Here is a 21,962-nt window from a genome sequence, read left to right as displayed (position 1 = left end):
TACTACCAAGGATAGTATTTGCATAAATTTATTAAGAAAGTCTAAGACAGAATAGGTTATCAATATTATATCACAGCGAAAACTACGTAACCTATATATTTTTAAACTGCAATTTTTTTTAAATCACTCGATGAAGAAATATAATTAAGTTAATAATATGAGTTCAAAATATACATAAATATTATATACCGTAGCTATTCACACTGGCTTTATAAATTGAAGTTTAACCGAGTACGTTAAACACACGTCCGAACGTTTTCTTAGAATTGCTTCTTACCTGAAACTCGAGCTTGTATAGGACAGGAAATTTTCTCCGTTGCTCGCAGAGTTTTGGAAAGTTCTTTAACTCGACTGGCCGATCCGGTATCGTCTCGGATATAGACCCGTTCTCGTCAGCTGTGAAATGAAATGTAATTTAAATTATAAATATTATTATAATCTTAATTTTATGTTGTTATTAATATTTATTAATAAGTACTACTACGTATATACATAAGTTAAATATATCTCTGGAGTACTTTTACAATTTGGTAGGCTGACATGAACATCGTGAATTTGTAATATTTTTTAACATATAACAATTAAAAATTTTTGGGGTAATTTTTCTTGAAATTAAACAAAAATGTCATTTTTTTTGCCATAATGTGTCAGATAATATATGTAGCTTTCAATATAATAGTTTTATAAAATATTTGTACTCAATACGCGAAATAAATAAAAAGTATATATCATAAAATGTATGATAACTTTATCAAATATTTTTTTATTAAAATAGGTTAGTATATAATACTTTATGTTATCACGCTACATGTTGTGGAACATTTTTACGATCGAATTGATATGTGTATATTATATATATTATGATTAATATAGTTTTTAATTTTGTAATAGACATTTATAGATACTTGGTCTAGTGAACTACGCGGACAATTCTGAAGATTTATTTTTCTGTCATTAAATAATAATTGCAACCAAAAACATTTTGTATTTATATAAATATATAGTACAGAAAAGTAATAATTAGCTTCGCCATGGTAAGTTCGGTTTCGGAGTTCGGGTTGTTAAATGCTATTTTGCTTCCTAATTATTTATTTAAACAAGTTTATTATACTTGTAACTGTAATATCATCCTGAGAGTACAATGAAACCTCACATCAAACGTACTATTATTATCTTAGTCTAATCTTTCCACGCCGAAGCATTTTTCTTAACTCAATTCTTACAGTAAGTTCAAATGAATCGTAATATAAAAGAGTAAAGTCCATTATACAAAAAACGCTTATCTTTGATGTCATGTTAGTGCCTGTCATCAGTGTACTTTATCGTACGGATGTGAGCGATTTTTTCTCGTGATAAATGTTTATGTTTCCAAAACAGTATTTCTTGTTTAAATGATATATAACAAATGCTTTTCAACTGTGATTTTTATTTATACAGCTTTTTAGTACTATGTATTTTTTTTTATAAATCAATAGTTTTTTTTATTTGTAATAAAATGTTAGTTTCGTTACAATTAAAGGATGTGTGTGTTGTGTATATGAGAATTTTAAATTAAAACTTTCGTTTATCGATTTCGCAGGATATTTTTTACGTTTAGTTGATGATAGGATTTTGTGCACGCCTATCTCTGTAAATATCACACACTCATCACAGATTCTACCGCCAAACAACAATACTCAGTATTATTATAATCTGGTTTGAAATATGTGCTGCTGTAACTATAGTCATAAGGGACATGACATCTTAGTTCCCAAGGTTGGTGGTGCATTGGTGATGTAAGGAAATTTGAATATAAGTAACTTTCACAAAGCTATATAGAATCATCCAATATTTCATAGTAAATATTTCCGAATGTCAATATTATTTTTAGTAAGGATATTGAAAGTCATCAATTCTGCGTTAGGACGACGCTTATATTAACTGCTCAGCGTTCATAAATACACTCGTAGCGTGTTTATGTCAAAGAATAGATAGTAACGGAAAATATTTAGGGAGACTAATCAGCCGTAACCTTTGGGTTATGATCACTGTCGACCTACGGTTGGTCAATGGTCAAATGGTCAATATTGCTTGCGACACCAATGTGCAATATTGACCATTTCTTACATGGTCAATGTGCTGCCAGATGGGCAGATAATTCCTTATATAGGTACTAATAGGTACGGTATAATATACGTGTTTCAATATAAAAACAATATTTATAGGATAATGTTTGTATTTTCAGCTCTTTATATAATTGTCAATACTTATAAAAATAATTATATCAATAGGTAACTAGAAATATAATTTAAAAAATATTAATGTTACCGTTGTCTTTGCGTGTCTTTTTTTGGGTGAAGAAATACATTAAGCTGTTATTGAAATATTTGAATCGTCAAACTACATAATTTAATTGAAAGTAAAGCAACAGAAACAGGATTTAATTAAATGTAATGTATAATACATACTAATTTCCCATTTGCTGTCGAAACACTTGGCTATTGGAGTATAACACCTTGCCTTATGGCCTCCACTGGACACGAGGGCTGGTTCGTTTTTTGCCCAGAGGATCGGAATTGCGATTCAACGGGGAAACTGCTAGCATTCTTGCCACCATTGCACGCGGTCAAGATTTATAGAGTAATTGTTTTTAATTCGTATTTGTATATATTTAATGACTTAATGTTAATAATTGTATATGTCAAATAAATTTATTTCCACTCGTTTATTGTATTATGAAGATTGTGTCTTATGTCAAAGTTAAAGTATAATTGTGTAATCCTATACTTTGATGATGAAGCGCGCATTATTATTAGTATTACTAAATATAAAAATAAATAATGTGAATTTTATACTGCTGTATAAGGTTAGGAGTTTATTCCACCAAACTGCTCTGATTTCAAATTGTGTATACACTTGTGGTAGTTTTTCCATCCAACATAGAAAAATTTGCACAGGTTTTTTTGAGCACGGGATAAATTATAAAAATTGTAGTACTCGCCTTAATTTGAACTCACTATATTCGATTAAGATTTAGGTATAATAAATATAATATTAAAATAAATAAAATAATAATAATAGAACTTGGCACAACATGATTCTTGGATTTGTGGTTCATCTTACGTGTCCAAAAAAATATATACCCTCGAGTACGTAAACAAAAACACACAAGGTAAATTATGTAAATGTAATATCATACGAGTGAGCCTTGTTATAACGTTGAAAATTATTTTGTTACTTTTATTACAATAAAAACGTACTCAAAAGCGAGATTCTATTTTGCACAACACGAACTTTTCTATTTACAGTTTATTTTAACAACATTTTACGTGCGTTTATAGAGTGGAATTAAGGGATTTTTTTTTAAATGTATATATATATATATTTTATAAATTATAAATGTTAAAAGTAAAATGTAGTATCTATGTGTTATTTTAGGAAGAACGGTTGCCTTAAAATTGGCCACTTACTATGTGTTTACAAATGGTGACCAACACGTAGTAAGTGGTAATCTTCACCCGTGGAAATTGGCTCTGTCAGAATTATTTCACTTTCACTGTTGAAATAATTCTGACAGAGCCAATTTCAGATGTTGTCATCAATAAACTGCCAAGGAGATTTAAGATACACTTTCTTACTGCAATTGGACTGGCTCACTCACCATTCAAACCAGAACGCACCAGTACAAAGTGTTGCTGTTTGACTGTTTTATACCAAAAATCACTAGTGAGATCCCACATACTGAACTAGACAATAATAAGATTAGATTCTAAGAACTATAATTTAATTTAATTTGTTTTTATATATAGTTGTAAATCATTATATGTAAAATGGAGTTGCAGTAATGATTTAAGCCCACAGAACATTAATATAAAAATCGTAATTCACATTTTAATTATATCTGTCTGTAAAATTTCAGTAAAGGAAATTGGGAAGACCACTGAGCAGAAAAGTGAAAGCTTAGACGCAAAACAAACACTTACTAAAAACACGAACTAACTGTGATTGGAAGCGGAGAGGTTGGAGCACCAGCAATGAAAGTATTTGCTGGAAAACGGAGATAATTTGAAAAGCGCCATCAGTCTTATTGCATTTTAAAATGAATAAAGATTTATACGATTAGTGAATAAAACATAAAACATAATAATAATCAGCCTGTAAATTTCCCACTGCTGGGCTAAGGCCTCCTCTCCCGTTGAGGAAAAGGCATAGAGCATATTCCACCACGCTGTTCCAATGCGGGTTGGTGGAATACACATGTGACAGAAATTCGTTGAAATTAGACACGTGCAGGTTTCCTCACGATGTTTTCCTTCACCGCCGAGCACGAGATAAACAAATTAAGCACATGTAAATTCAGTGGTGCCTGCCTGGGTTTGAACCCGAAATCATCGGTTAAGATGCACGCGTTCTAACCACTGGGCCATCTCGGCTCATTAGTGAATACAAAAATTAATTACTGATTGAAAGTTGATATTCTCGTACAAGAGATGGACAAAATAGCCAATTATTTATTAACCCAAGGCAAGTACAGTTAAAGAGCTAATGCATTTTGAATAATCAATTTATTTTGTTTTGAATATACTTAAGCGATACCTTTTTGGGGAGCTCTCCCCAAAGTAACTGCCTTTAAACTTCTCATTAGGCAAAGTCCTAGTCTTCCGTTTTGAGGTGAATGTTTGGAGCTTCCTCCACCACGCTGCATTAATGCGGGTTGATGGATACCGGTGGGCGATTCTCATCCACTACGTGGAAATTTCCTCATCATCATATTTTACCACCGAGCACAAAATAAATTATAAATTTAAATTAAGCAGATAAATTTAGTAGTGCTTGCTGTGGATTTGAACTCAGATTCATCGGTTAATATTTACGCCTAGGAACCACTGCTCATTAGGTATTCTGGCAGTTGGCCACATACCGACTCACTTACAGTGGGAGGTGTACATAAAAAAGGTTTGAGCCGTCGATATACCAATTCTGGACAATGTCCTCTTCTGATTTTTAAGTGAGATTTTTATTTAACACATAGGATTTTTCATGATGAAATTAATAATAAACATAATTTATCATTTGAAAAGTAATGCTTTCCCGGATTTGAATCGCTATTTTCAAGATCTGTGTTATTTTATTTTTAGCCGACTTTAAAAAAAAGGAGGTTCTCAGTTCAATAGTATATCTTCTCCGTCATGTCATCATTTATGAACCGATGTGAAAAATTATTTTATATTTGGGTAATCTCCATTTTTTATCATTTAGATTAAAAAAAACAATACCTAAGGGGTGAAAAAAAATAGAATTTATTTTCTCGGAATATGTATTTAAGACGTTTTTTTCGTTATAATTTTATTATTGAAGTAAGTGGCACTTCGAGAAGTATAAATCACTCCTAACACCGCCAATGGGCTGTCAACCAAGGAATCTAAGATGATAAATGTTCAATGTGTCGCGTGTAATTACACTGGCTCTCCCACCGCTCAAACCGGAACATGGCAATATATTTATGAGTGGACCACCCATCCAGATGGACTTGTAGCGTGTTCTACGGGCTATCAAGCTTTATTGTAAACTGGTTTAAATTATATATATATATCCATTGTTCTTGGCAATATATATTATATATATATAAAATATATCATAAAATAATGTTTAAAGAACTAACAGTAAGAAATAAGAAAAATAATTCTATACATACCTATTTATAATATGTAGTTGCTTTTATTTTTAATGAAAACGCGAAATATAAAATGCGGGTTGGTGGAATACACATGTGACAGAATTTCGTTGAAATTAGACACGTGCAGGTTTCCTCACGATGTTTTCCTTCACCGCCGAGTACTCATACACGGTTATAAACACAAATTAAGCACATGAAAATTCAGTGGTGCTTGCCTGGGTTTGAACCCGCAATCATCGGTTAAGATGCACGAGTTCTAACAACTGGGCTATCTCGACTCTGTATCTCATCTATTACTTGATATTTGTTATTAAAATTATTACAAATTCACCATTGTTTTAAACGACGACGACAGAATTGTTTCAAAATATATTAACTCTTGTCATTGTTGAATTAATTGGCTCAGTCTGCACGTGGTATTCCGACCGAGTTCTTTGTCAGCGAAGCGTTCGGTTCATTATGAGCCACACAATAGGGGTGTATTAATTGGGCATTGTGCAGGTCTTAGATGAGCACCTTGATAACGAGTGTTTGTTGAAACATGGACCGGAGTTCATTGAAACTAAAAACAATGCTTGAATTTTGTCTTCGTAATATACAATATTATATTTAAATACATTTTAATTATTATTAAGTGCAAATTTAAAAAATATAGTTTTATATACATATATTATTAAAGAAACACACTTTCATAAGAACTGTCTTGTGGGAAATTAGTCTGAGTACCTGCTGTGTATAATTTCAGTAATTTTTGGTATATTAGGCCGTAATTCAGACTTTTTTGAAAGTCGAATGAAAAATTCTTGTTATTCGTAATAAAAATAACGTTTATTTAAATTTAGAACATAACATTTAGTTAAGTTTACTTTTTGTTAGTACTTAATTTTTACCTTTCTTGTATTTAGTTTTGTAATTCGTAGAGCTTTGTGCAAGCCCGCTTGGGTAGGTATTACCCACTCATCAGATATTCTACCGCCAAAAAGCAGTACTCAGTATTTTTGTGTACCGGCTTGAAGGGTGAGTGTGCCGGTGTAACTACAGGCACAAGATCATAACATCTTAGTTCCCAAGGTTGGTGGCGCATTGGCGATGAAAGGAATGGTTAATATTTCTTACAGCGCCATTGTCTATGGGCGATGGTGACCACTTACATAATCAGGTGGCACATTTGGCCTTCCGCCAACCTATATAATAAAAAAAAAAAATTGTTGTTTACCTATAATTAGCTTATCATTTTGTTTCAGTAGTTTATAAATTTGAAAAGTTGATAGATCTATACAAATGTTATACGTTTTTGCGAAACAAAAAAAAAAGAATGTCGCTTTACTTTTATGTTAACTACGAAGGTTTGTTCTACATTTATTATAATCTGTAATTAATTTCGAATAAAGAAGCAGAAAATATAATAAGTATAAGTATGTAACAACTAACAGGTAATCACTTATAACCGTTCGTATTTTGTTACTTAAGATAGAAACAGTAGTATGAAACTCGAGGAGAGTCCTGTATACGGCACCATAATAATAACTATAACAAACTAAACTAGTTTATTACTGGGTGGTAGGGGTTCCGTCTATTTATATATTTTACCACCAAACAGCAACATTTTCTACTCTTACATTCTGCTTTGAAGGATGTGTGTTGTGTTGTGTGTCAGTGTTACGTTAGTGGCACAACGACTTGGGCGCTAAGTAAAATAGTTATTTTAAGTTCTAATAAAATAATACATTAAGTAACATTATACTATAGTAAGATCAATAAAAGAAAATATTTTTTTATTTTCAATTCTCTAAGAAAGTTTATGCAGCTCATGGCTTATAAAATAACTTGTATAGGAATGAGCAGAAAATTTTAGTCTTGAACGAAAATGTTTGACTTATTCAAATAACTACTGTATGTGCGCTAGAAACTCGTAGAAAGCCTTCGCTCTCACGTAGCTTGCCATTAACTTTGATGTTCCTTATTATAAGTAGTAATGATTCATATTTAAGTTTGTCATAGAAGTTAACTGAGTCTGAGACTTAAAATATAATCTGTCTTGTTATACTAACTTATATAAAGGGACATTTGTTTCTTATTCTATAATGAGATTCCGCCGTTATTTTCGAAGTTGATTTTTAATTAATCTAAATCTTATGTCAAAAATACATTAATAAATAAGACTTATTACTCAATAAAATACTATAAAGAAGTGCAAAAAAAAAAACATGTGGTAAGTATTCCTTGATTTTCATTGGGGATAAATAAAAAAATGATTGTATTTAATTAACATATAACATAAATATAAATAAAAATATCAGGAAATAAAACGTACGTCACATTTGTTCGTAGTCGAGGGAAAATATATTATAAATTTAAAATAAATACCACGTATTTAATACAACTAGTGGGTCACACGCTAAATTTCTCGTTTATTCTAAAGATTTTTAAAAATTTCGAAACCTATGACATAAACTAACGACGTCTGTTCGCACGATTTACATTTGTTTTTTTTTTATACAGCTATTGCGCCTCTCTCTACGTGGCCAGTAATTTTTTTCAACTCTGAAATTAATTATTTCTTAAATTGAATAAATTAAATAATAGAATCATCTCTTTAATTTTCTGCATATCTACGGCTGGAGCTCTTCAAAATGAGACTATAACCGATTTTTTATGTGCAGCTATCGTGTTATCATCACTGGGACAAAAATCGGCTTACGTTATTAATATATAAGATTAATCTGTACATTTGCAAACATTGATTTCATAATCTAATAAAACATTTCCAGGCGATTAATCTTCTCAAAGTTATCTTCCGTAGTTTCAGTTCCAATCATATGTTGGAACAGAGCCAGAGGTTCTCGCTAAGGTTTAAAGTTTTATTTAAGCAAGCAAGATCGACATAAACACCTTTTCGAAAGATTTTAAAAGTTAATATACAAAAATATACCCTATTCAAAGATATTTAGGGCTTAAAATATTTTGTAAATTAAAATATTATATATCAAGTTTTAATGTTAATTAGCCCTTGTTTCAAAGTTTATTTAATAAAACATGACTTAACTCCTGTTTAACTGATGTCGGTGTAATCAAGGAATAATTTGCATTGACGTATGTATAATACACAACTATAGTCAACCATGTAACAAAAAATAATATATATATATTTTGGGTAAACCCTGGCAAGTAACGCTGAATTTTCATGCGCTTAATTTGTTTTTTATTTTTTATTATGCGCTAGATCAGTAGTTCCCTAACTTATTTTTCTCGTGGACCACTTTAAAAATTTTACTGGTTTCGGTGGACCCCTTGCTGCTACATTTCTACCACATTCTTAAAGTCGCCAAAAAATAAAAATTGTGTCGCTTCTGAGTTCTGTCCCTAGGTTCAGGTCATAATTTTAATTAATGGGAAGGATGTATTTGATGGAGTCAACAAACGATCAATGTTTGGCTTTATTTTTGTGAGCAATAACCGCAAATACCCCCGCTCTGTGATGTTTAATTTACTCCTTTTTTTTGTTAAGAGGTTTGTAACGGCACTAAAACTCCTTTCGACAAGGTATGACGAGGGAAAAGCTATTAAAAAATTTGCTTGCGATTTCCCACAGTCCAGGATATTTTTCGAGTATTTCTGCTTGCAGCCAAAATGTTTGGTAGCCTTTTCTAAATTTCACGTTCAGCTCCTCATTGGTGTTTAGCTCGAGTAGCTCCTCTTGTAATACAACACTGACCACTTCCGTTTTATCAAATGGATTTATGATTCATCGTCAGCATCTCTTTAAACTTGGTTTTGAAGTCATCTAGATGGTAAAGAAAAAATCGTGAGAAAAATTGCAGTTGGAAATTTAGACGCTGTTATTTTACTTATTTTTTGATAATTTGCCCCTGATTTGTTAGAGCATTCTTTTTCTAAAATAGGTTTTCATGGATATACCAACGCAAATAAAGCCATTGGTCAATAGTCAGAAAGCTCGTCTGTACGTCCTGTGCTACTGAAAAAATCTTTTGCAGCAGAAAATATTTGAGTCTTTTTTGTAAAGGTCATAGTACTCTTCTGTCAAAAAATATATTTGTTAATATTATTGCCTGTACGTCTTGTAGTATTATTTAATAATTTATGCAGTACTAAATGTACTCAGTGTATCTACTAAATTTTTAAAACATTGTAGAAATAAAAAGACTCGTTCAATTGTATAAGAATTTGTTAAATCACTAATTAGTTGTTTTGCTGTCTTTAATTTTTGAATAAACTCAATAACATCTTGCTGTTAAAGAAATACTCTCCTATAAATGAAATTTACCTATTTACGTACTAAAAAAATATATTAAAATAAAGTAAAATGTAGTAGCATTTCAATGACCAAAGTAATATATATTACTTTCCCTTCTTTACTGAAATATATTTAATTTTATTAGAAATGTACTTACGTTTTACATTCTGCAAAAAGAGATTATGCGAGTCTCAAAAATTAGTACATTCGAAATTGTATTTATTGTATAATTGACCAAACACTTATGTGTTTATGCTTTTTGACACAAAAACATAAATTCATAACTAAACTTAGTCTAGTTATGTCAGGTAAACATAAAAACAAAAATGTGGCCTGATTCGGATCCATTGCATCCATTAACATACAAGTTAAGTTATACGAAACTTCGTACATAAAGGCTTTAGAACTTATTATAGTTTATGATGTGAGCGCATCATACTAGAGTAAAGCGACTTTAATATCTTGGGATATATTCATTTTGTATTAGAAACTACGAAGCACATTTTGATTAAGTAAAATAAGTGGGAAGCAAGCAATACAGTACCTTATAAAAAGGTTTATTAACATTAGCTATCAATAAGATCAATGCTGAATTTAACGTTCTCAAGACACCGAGTATTTTGGCTATAGTTATTTTTACCTGGGACTTAAATTATTCTACCGCTAAACATCAAACGCGGTGTGTGTTGCTGTGATCCTCGTTAGAAGAGTGCTTACCAGTGAAATTACAAGCCCGTAACATCGGCAACGTATGGACTGCGTGATTACGTGTTTAGAAAATAAACTTAATATAGATAATACAATAATATTTTAATAAAAATTTGAATGTAAATGAGTAAGAACGATATTACAAGATTTTCTTAAAAATGACGATAGAAATAGAATGAAAAAAGAGTATATTCACACCTAACAAAAAAATCGACGAAATATAGATTACATAATATAAATAAAAAATAACAAAAATGAGGAAAAAAATTAAGGAAAAATAACTGTAATTGTGTCCTAAATATCATTAATACCATTCATCTTCAAAGTTGGGTTCCAAAAACCAACGCAGATTTTCAATGATACCCTGTCTAGCTGTGACATATTATGGCATTGCGTCTGTATTACAGTATAAGAACAATAAACATGAAATAATAATAATAATATTTAAACAATATTGCTATATTTAGACATTGAATTTGGAAAATATGCAAAAATAATAGGAAATAACTGTTGAATAGACACAGTTCTGCTTCATTGAACCGAACGTTCTAAATACATCGTTGGTTTGTTTGGTTAGCTAGTGGTCGCTTAACGTTTGAGAGGAACACAACTGTATTATGATGGGAACATCTTTAAATACATTTAAGTTTATTAACATTGTAATACCAATTACTATGGTCGACCTATTTTATCTCTGTATCCATTTACTGCTTAGAAAAAAATATATAACTTGTTAGTTGATCTGACTAAGAGTTTTGACCCAGGACCTCAGGATCTGTGGCCCGGCTTCGCTCGGGGAAATAAATAAAACTCAACAAATACGTTTTATAATTCACTTTTCATATATAAATTTTGTACGCTATAATTATCAAACATGTATATTTTCTGTTTAGTCGGTGAAAACTAACTATAACCATTCTTTACACAGCTTTCTGAACGCACCCATAAACTTCAAACATGGCCGCCCGTTGAACTGTTATGTCATTGAATTTGACGGATTAATGAATGTAATATCTCGATTTTACGCATTTTGCTGGATATATCTATGTTATCAACTAAAAATCAATATTTTTAACGATCTATAATTGTGGATAGGTTTCGATCGAGTCTATCGTAGATCTGCACCAAATTATTAATATAGATTTAATATAATCCAAGTCATTTTCTATAATGGTCGATTATTATCGGTCGTTCAAAGCACTAACTTTGGCAAGACTGACAACAAGACTATCATCTAATGGACGCCTTATTGGCTAAGCGTTGTCAACGACATTATTATTAGTAAATATAGACATCACTTAATACAGAGCCGAGCAAATTAATTTCGTCTCGAAGCCAAAGGCATACTGACGCATGTATAAAAGTAACAAGGGAATATTACACGAAGAATACAAGATGATATTATTATAGTTTCCTTTGAAGATCTTATAGTTTTTATTTCATTACCGTTTGTGGTAAATGTTTGTACAGAAATATATTTGGTGGAATTCACTGTGCGAGTATGAGTGTGTTTTACGTATACAGAAAATTATATAGTCATTGAAATTAATTATTTTACGCTAATATTATATTTGTACTAAATATGCTTCTGAATATAATGTTTAAAGTACATTAAAATTAAAATATAATGTAACTTATAAAGCATTATGTGAATAAATAAAAACAGTCACATAGGAATTTTTAAAGTATAAAATTGGAACTCAATATACATACATACGATCTTTTACAATGGTAGGTATACAAACTTGCTTAACACCATTTTAACTATGTAATTTCACATATATATTTTTAAATCTATTTGATACAATAGTAAATGTAAAAGAAACATCTAAATTTTGATTATAAGTTGAATTCGATAAGGAAATAAACAAATACGGCAACAAAAGAGCAAATTAACACAGTCTCTGTCATAATCGTACATACGCGTATCACGAGTGTAAATACTTTTTTAATCCTGGCTATATAACAAAGGCTTCAAATTGAAGTCATTTAAAGGGAAGCCATATAAAATGTTGCTATCAATGAAAATTCTGTTACAGAAAGATTAAATGGGAATATTATTTTACATAAATGTTAATTAATAATAAATCGCACGGTTGAGTTATTTTATATATTTACCTATTATGTCTATTATTTTAGGTACGTAAACAAAACAAAGTAATTTTTTTATATCATATGGATCCATCGTATCAATACTCTGTAGCGTAATACACTAAAAAAAAAAAGAGCGCGCGATCTTTTGTCACAAAGGCTTCGGTTTGGGCAACAAACTATCCGTCTTTATAATATCAAATTACAATCAAGAACATTAATTACTTTAAATTAATAATAATTATTAACAAAAATCATCTATAACGATAATTTTTCTATGACTCTGATGATAAACGTAGACATTTATTTGTTGTTTTAATCAGAGACATTCTGGTTTTAACTAAAATTCTGTCGCTGTACTTGTTTTCCTACATTTATGACAGTTTATAAGTTATAGCCAGTTTTGCCATATACGTAAAACATAATAAATTTAACTCAATACTCGAAGAAAGTGAATAACTTTTCTTGGCAACCAAAGAGTCCAAGACAACATTTATATGAAGAACATAACAACAAGAAATTCGAGGGTTAGTGTTGTTTTATAATGTTTTTGCTTAGAATGTAGTGGATATGCGTTTTTTTTTTGGAACATACCTTTTGGCGGCTTTATTAGAATCTAATTAATAATTACTGATATGTTACTTATTAAAAGAAAAACATTCCTACTCTTTCTTATAATGTCAATGTGCCACCAACTTTAAGAACTAAAATGTTATATCTCTTTTACCTGTAGTTACTCTGGTTTACTCACCTTTCAAATCGGAATACAACAATACTAAGTATTGCTAGGCGGTAGAAAATACGATGAGTGGGTAGTACCTACTCAGATTTACTCATAGTTACCTATATAAGTTGTTACTAACAACAATTTAGTTTTAATACTTCTTAAGTCCTAATTATACTCTTAATACTATTAATGTTTTGTGAGTTTTTGGGTAGCTTGACATTTAATTTATCTTGTGAAAAGATTTGATGTGTTTGAGGAATTTCTTTTAAATTTGACCGTTAGAAAAAGTATGGCGCCAAACTACATTCGTCGATACCTTTAACAGGCCTAGTCTTTAAAAAAATATTTTTATCGAAAGATGCCATGTACACAAGTCTGAGGAGATATAATTGACAATAATGAAACTTATAGGAAAGTTAATTAACTTGGTCAAAGAAAAATGTTACTGGCTAAAATTAACTTATTATAAATAATTATCACTTCATAAATACACAATACCTGTACTTCAAAGACTATGTATATGTAATGTATATATCAGTTATTTTTTTTTATATTTGAACAGAACAGATTTCATTACAATTAAAAATGGCCGATGGCTATTTTATCACCTACCTTCATATTTCATTGTGTCATTGGATTCTCCAACGACCTCTTTTCATTTACAACTCCAATTAGAATATATATATATATTTTAAATAATATGAAGCGTTAACATGTTACTGCTTTTTAAAATATTTATAACATTAATCTATATTTATTCAGTCTACACATCCAGCTGTTATTTTGCTCATCTCAAAAAATCGTAGGCTCTATTCGTTACGAAACTTCTATATCTTCCATCCTTATTTTAATAAATCTTTCAAAATATTACATCAAACAATATAAAGGTAGTCTGCAGGTCTATTCTGGTAAAAACAAACGCGTAACTCACCCAGCGAGGCACAAAGCGGGTTCATATAGAATAACACTGCTGTTTTTTTTAAAAAGAACGAAGAATAACTAATGAATTGTTATCTTTACTGTTCTGACACGCGTTTGGATAAAAATAAGAGAAGGACAAAAGATTCGAAATTTCGTTTTTATATAGCAAGCCTCTCGTTACTTCGAAGCGTTAATGTTAATCTATTTCAAATCTAAAACAGACGTACACAAAAGCATTTCTCTTTCTACGTCTATGATTATTACAGCTGTTGAAATATTCAATTACCTTATTAATAAATTAGAACTACGTTATAGTAAGCCCATTGAATATTTATAAAATTTACGAAACCAAATCCATTGTTGTATTTTATTTAACCAAATCAATATTTTTAGCGAGCCAAATCAGGACGTAAAAATATTTTTTATGATACCCGAAATTATTTTTAAACTATATTGTTTTTGGTAAAAATTTCAATAAATATATTCTTCGAATACTGTTTTTTAATGAAATAGAACCCCCTAGATATAAATTGCCTTTGTTGATAAGTTGCTGTTAATATTTCTACGTTTTATATTATTTCTGCGTTTATTGTGCAATTTTCCAAATGGTCTACAGTGGCGAAGCATTAGTTCTAATCTAGCGTTTATGTTAAGCTGGTCCTAGACACAAATTCCTTAACTTACTCTCAGGTCTAAACGTCACTCGGTCTGAAATAATAAAATTGGTCATTAATTTTATGTCTGCGATTTATTGCCCTTGCCGTCTGCGTTTATTGGTTTCATCTTGTTTTGTTATTGCTGTATAGGTAGGATGTATGAAACGAATAAAGAATATATGTAGAATGAAATGAAACGAAATATTAAAAAACTCTTCACTAAACAATGAGTTTTTGATATAGCGTATATTTATAAAAAAAATATAAAATCTAAATTGTAAGTGTAAGTAAGCAAAGTAAGTAATTTTAAGTGGTAGTGCCACACTGCATACCTTCGGGTTGCAGCCGAATGGGCCGGCACGCCCGGGGAAGTATCACTCTCTCACTTAAAACCGGCGTAAAGTGGTAGCTATGCTACCGCGTTTCGTCTGGTATGTGAGAGTCCCGGAGGCCCGATCCCTCCCCCAAAGATGATGGTTGTGCAGAATTTGGTTACATTACCATCAGCGACTGCGGTGGAGAATCCCTCTCTGGGCATCCATGCTCAGGACGTACTGAGAAGGGATGCCCAGGCTGCCCTCCGAATTCTGGGGGGGGGGGGGGGGGGGATTTTGCGCTCGCCACTGTTCGGGGCAAGCGGAACAGGCATCATAAGGCAACCCCTACCACTCTCCCTGTGGACTTCTGCAACATAAGGGGACTCAACTCCAACTTGAACGCCGTTCACTTACACCTTGAGACGGCGAAGCCGGCCTTGCTCTTTCTTACCGAGACCCAGATATCCTCTCCTGCCGATACGGCTTTTCTTTCCTACCCCGGGTATAAATTGGAACATTCCTTTATACCACGAGCTGAGTTGTGCGTTTACGTCAGAGATGATATCTGCTCTCGACGCCTCGACAGCCTTGAAGGGCAGGACCTATCGATTATTTGGCTGCGTGTAGATTGCGACGACCATCCGCGAATCTACGCGTGCCTTTATAGGTCCCATAGCGGTAATGCCGAAACCGACCGACTGATAGAGCACATCCAAATGGCTACAGATTCCGTACTGCAGCAGATCCCATCCGCAGAGATCGTAATTCTTGGCGATTTTAATGCCCACCATGCCGAATGGCTTGGATCACGCACTACCGATCATGCCGGTAGATCTGTTCTCGACTTCGCTTTAGCATATGATTTGACACAACTGATTACCTCGCCAACGCGAATACCAGACGTGGAGGATCATACACCTTCCCCGTTGGACCTTCTGCTGACTTCCCATCCGGATAGCTATCAGATTATCGTCAATCCCCCTTTGGGCTCGTCGGACCATTGTTTCGTTCGGAGTACAGTGCCATACAGATGGGATGCAGTCCTTCTTTGCATCCTACCCATGGGGGCAGGTTTGTTTCTCGCTGGATGATCCGAGCGTTATTGCTGACTCTGTTGCCGATGTGGTGCTTCAGGGTATGGAACTGTTCATTCCATATTCTGCTGTGCCCATCGGTGGCAAGTCCAAGGCCTGGTTTGTGTGGCGTGAGGCCGTTTTTGCAAAACGGCCTCACGCCGAAAATGGGAACGTTACCATGACTGGGCTAACGCATCGGCGTCTCGTGATGTAAAGACCAGTGCATTCAGAAAGGAATATAACTCTGCTTCTAGGTTCTTCAAAAACGTGATTGCTAAGGCGAAGACGGAGTACATTGGCAGCATTGGCGAGAGACTGGTGCGTCTCCCTTCAGAAATACATGCGTTCTGGTCTCTCGCTAAAGCTGTCTTAGGGAATTTCTGTCAGCCTTCCTTTCCATCTCTGCACAAGGACGGTGAGTCAGTTTGGACATAGCGAAGGCCTTCGATCGCGTGTGGCACAAAGCGCTTCTTTCGAAGCTTCCTTTCTATGGGTTTCCCGGGAAATTATGCAATTGGATTACCAGCTTCTTGGCAGATCGGAGCATCAAGGTCGTTGTCGACGGTGCATGCTCCGACCAAAAATTCGTCAATGCTGGTGTTCCACAAGGCTGCGTTCTATCACCCACTCTGTTTCTTCTGCATATCAATGACATGTTGCAAATCAGTAACATTCACTGCTATGCAGACGACAGCACCGTAGACACCTCATAAACCGGCCGTGTTAATATTTCTCGGGAAAACATCGAAGAAAACCAGAACAAACTTGTGTCTGAAATCGAGTCTTCGTTAAACAAAGTCTCGAACTGGGGCCGGCTAAACCTAGTCCACATCAACCCCAAAAAGATGCAAGTTTGCGCGTTAACCGCCATAAAAACATCATTCGTCGTATCTCCACGATTTGAGAACATTCCGATAGCCGCCACAGCTAGTATCGGAATACTTGACGTTGATATTTCGAGCCTCGTTCAGTTCCGCGGTCAATTGGAAGGCAAAGCCAAATTGGTATCAAAAAAGCTCGGTGTGCTCAGCAAGGCAAGACAGTATTTCACGTCGGCACATCGCCTAAGACTATACAAGGCGCAAATTCGGCCTCACATGGAACACTGCTGGCTCTGCGTAGAGATGTTGGATCACTCTGCATCTTCTACCGAATCTTCCGCGGGAAATGTTCCGAGGAATTGTTTGGATTAATCCCGTCAGCTGAATTTCACCTTCGGACATCTCGTCAAAATTCTAAATTTCACCCGCACCACCTAGATGTCCGAAAATCCACAACAGCAGAACAATTTTTAAAACATTTTCTGCCTCGCACAACCACTCTGTGGAACCAACTTTCGCCGGCGGTTTTTCCGAACTGATACGACTTGGGAACCTTCAAAAAAAGAGCGTACTCCTTCCTAAAAGGCCGGCAACGCACCTGCAACCCTCCTGGTGTTGCAGATGTCCATGGGCGGTGGTAATCACTTTCCATCAGGTGAGCCTCCTGCTCGTTTGCCCCCTATAACATAAAAAAAGAAGTGTACTACACTATTAATTACATTACAACTAGTATTTGTAACTAAAGCCATTGAACGCTAATATTTAATATAAACATTTGATAAAATTGCCTTTAAAACACTTTTTAAAAACCTCTTTTGATTAAAACACTATTTTGAATGCAAATTAACTCTTTACTTAAAAACAACGCACTCAGTTCTAATTTATTTTTAAAACACTCATACTATAAGCGCTGTAATGCATAAGAGATTTGTACAAATGTTTAATTTGAATATGAAATTCATTCGCATTTATGCTCGCCTGTGTTTTACTCGTCTGTGTTTTATTTTTTTAAACAAAGGAGTCAGTCTCATTAAAATTTTGAAGTGCGTTAGGTTTTGATCCGTTTGGCACGATAGACGACTTCGCCACAACACAGAAAATATCAGATACGCGTAAAGGAATACGACGATAGGAATATAACGAGTTTTCTGCGCTTTGCTTTATAATATAGTTCACTTACCTTTTTTTTTGTCATTTGCAGGAACATGAAACAAAAAAAAAACATAAATTAGAATTAGTCACATAAATAAAATGAAAATAATCGTCAAGTTTTTAACATCGTGTCAAAAAGTCACACTTTTAAGAGCATTACTGTACTCAGTCTTTTTGGGTACCACACACTTATTCGTTATGCTACATACATACATACATAGTGACGTATGAACCAAAATATATAAGGGATTCTTTATACTTCTAGTATTAGGTCTATGGGCTCATCTCAACTTAAATCAAAAATTTACCGATAAAAGGCGTGGTCAACGATCTTAAATCGAAATTAAATACATGCAGAATACAAAAGCAACCCAAACATTATTTTTAACGGCTCTAAGTGCAAAGTGATGAGAAATACACACCTAATTCCAAATAACAACAGATCACCAAGCTCCTCATTCTCCAAACGTTTCTAAGCGCATAGTCGTGTTGCCTTGAGGACATCACATTTGGATCGTTGAAACTTGACCCGACTGTTTTCGCAGTCCCTGTCGCGTCGTAGCGGCGCCTCCATCTGACCCGTTTTGTTCATGACGTTTGTTCCAAGTTAGAGCAAGTAGCGTTTTTATAATACTTGTAGTATTGTATATATATACTCAAAAGTAAGTTAAAATACCGGGTGAGACTATTAAGAGTAAATAAGTTTATCTTTCAAGGAATTCTTAGGAGCAGCCGGAGTTCGGAAACTTAATAGTGTTACCATTGGAATATGAAAGTGCACAATATGGTTGGAAACACTTGTGTCTTATTATATTTCATGCTTTAGCTTATCTTAATTGGCAATAGCTGCCGTGGTCAAAATCGATTGGTCAGACATATCTTTGGAATGATAAAATTACAGTAGTCGTTGTTATAGATAACTACAAGTTAAAAACCTGTGACGCTACACTCCGTGACGCATCATGTAAAACTTTTGGATACATTTTAATGCGACTAATAAATTAATAAAAATAACCTTGTCATGGTTGAGTTTTCTCAGTTCGCTTGTAGATTACACTAAATCAAACTAACCAAAAGATTTGATTAAACAAGCAAATTAGTAAAAAGTATAAATTGGACAATTCATGCAACAAGTCACGGTCGTTACTCGGTATGTTATTTATAACGTTAACGCGTTATTTTATTTTATTTTAAGCGCTTATTACTTGTACCAAACAATAACCTTTTAACAAGAAGGATAAAAATGGCTTTACAACAATAAGCACTCAGTTTATTTAAATTATGATTCTTTGTTTAGAAAAGGTAGAAAACAGATCAAACATAACGGTACGTAGGAATTTGAGAATAATTATTTATATTAAAATAAAAATATCGATACTGAAATAGTTTATCCGAATTCACAGCCTAGTTTAGAAACTAGAATAATCGATTAACTACGTATTTTTCGCCAATTATCGTTTTTTATAAAAATAAAAGAAATACAAACAACTTACAAACAAATAATAAATACTAGTGGGTCAGCCGCGAAACTTCGCGTTTATTCAACAGATTTTTAGGAATTTTGAAATCAATGAAAGGTTTTGTTTTGATTTAATTTCATGTAAACTGACTTCTGTTTGCACGTTTTACATTTGTTTTTTTATACAGCCATAGCGCCGCTCTCTACCCGGCCAGTAACTTTTTCCGCTCTCAAAAATTAATTATTTGTTAAATTGTAATAACTGAGTAAATTGCAAGAATTCTCTTTAATTTTCTGGCAATTAACATCTAAGGCTGGAGCTCTTCAAAATAAGACCATAACCGATCTTCTATGTGCAGCTATCGTATTCCGTCGAGTGTATCCTTCCCGGGTCAATGTTTTTGATTCTATAATATAATTCGGCAGATATTCTTCTAAATATTGTAACCGTAGGTGCTAAAAAGCGTGGAGTTGTTATTTATTGACTTCAGATAGGATGAAAAAATTGTATGTGATGATGTATATTTTGTATGGCATGACTTGTAATGGAAATGGATAAATATATGACACATGTACCTTAACATGAATTTTAATAATATACCTTAATAAAAAATTATAAAACATTTACGTTTTATGTAACTTTTGTTCGCAGCAATTTCTTTTAATACTGTTTGGCTGAAAGTAAATTTTGTAATATTATCCTTCGTTAACATTATTTGCTTAAGGTTATTTGTTATTCTTTTTATTTTGTAATTGTAAGATATAACAAATCATTTCTTTGTTTTTAATTGCCTGTAGTTTAAGATTACTTTAATATTTTCGCCGCTGTTTACATCTAGTAGAGTACAATCATTGTTGTATTGTTTTTATATTGCGTATGTATGCGATTGTATGGAAGTGTATCCAGTTAAAATAATAAAAACGAATAAAAATAAAATAATACATTTAAAATTAAAGAAGTGACGTCATTAATATTCCTATCTGTATATCTATATATATATATATGTATATCAGTAAACGGCCTCTTTGTGATGGCTATCTGGAAAAAAACCTACTAAATAAATATATGTAGAAACATAAAACTTGTACCAGAAGATGCAGCTCTATTTCTAGCATAAATTATTATTATATAAGTATCTACGCTTCGAAGTTACACCCGCTTTCAATTAAAACTATTGACGTCACAAGCGTGAATTTTTAAAGTCATGTTTTTCTATAAAAATATTTTATATGTAGATTTATGATTACGATATGATATTTATAATCGTAATGGGCAGAAAATATGATGTCTAAGTATTCTTTTTTGTAATTTCTTTTTTATTTACATTTATTACATTAGGTTACGTCATGTTATTTTATTTTCTTTTTGTGGATGCTGTGCTTTTCTTTAAGTAATTGTGACATTTAGAATAGAACTTACTTTTGTTATATTTTATTATTTTAATCAGTGAACACATTATTGAAGAACCAAATAAAATTAATAAATAGATGGCCGTACAAGAATATCCTCCAATCTCAACTCAAGATTAGAAACGTTTAGAAAAATAAACACCAGTATCAAAAGATCACAATAAAGGGTTTCTCTTATCGCTTTTACCAAACTCTATCCACTTCACTTGACAAGGGTCAATAAACACCCAGCATCCTTGAGTTATGATTTCATTCTACACCAGTTCAGGGTTCAGGGTTTTACTCTTTGAACAGTCGTGTTGGTTAAGCTTTGTCATAACCAATGTTGAAAGCAATTTACTAGATATTTAATAGCAGATTTGGATATAGTATTGAATATTAGTTATTATTATTTGGTCCGGGAATAAAATATATACAATAAGATGACAAAATAGAACTAAGTAGATGCAAAAGGTGTGCTTGGAGAGACTCCCACACAGATAAATAAGAGTTAAGAAGTAGACTCGTACAATCTTATAAGAAATAGAACAGACAAATAATATCCAAGGGCGACTTAATATGAAATACGTTCTTATTCCTTGAAGATATTTCTTCCAGCAGACAAAAGATAGAGTTAACGTATTATCATACTAAATCTACATTACAATTTACAGTGAAGATCAGATAATTTCCACAGTTAAATTAGTCATTATCCATGCGTATATATAATAATG

At 32.7% G+C, this 21,962-nt stretch overlaps 1 protein-coding gene across 2 annotated transcripts in view; it reads right to left on the bottom strand.

Moving 5' to 3' along the window:
• Positions 1-21,962, bottom strand: part of Ptp36e (Protein tyrosine phosphatase 36E) — a 168,571-nt gene that overhangs the window by 32,351 nt on the left and 114,258 nt on the right. Inside the window, exons 3-4 of one of the 2 annotated variants that reach the window (XM_064217683.1) lie at positions 15,043-15,066; positions 278-396 (exon numbers count right to left, since the gene is read on the bottom strand). In XM_064217683.1, coding sequence (XP_064073753.1) covers positions 278-396; positions 15,043-15,066 — 143 coding nt within the window. The remainder of the gene's footprint in view (positions 1-277; positions 397-15,042; positions 15,067-21,962) is intronic. The other variant, XM_064217684.1, reaches the window with a different exon arrangement.

Source organism: Vanessa tameamea, chromosome 18 (assembly GCF_037043105.1).
Source record: "Vanessa tameamea isolate UH-Manoa-2023 chromosome 18, ilVanTame1 primary haplotype, whole genome shotgun sequence".
NCBI lineage: Eukaryota > Metazoa > Arthropoda > Insecta > Lepidoptera > Nymphalidae > Vanessa > Vanessa tameamea.
Note: the sequence above shows the minus strand (reverse complement) of the source record. Positions and strands in the feature narration are given on the sequence as shown.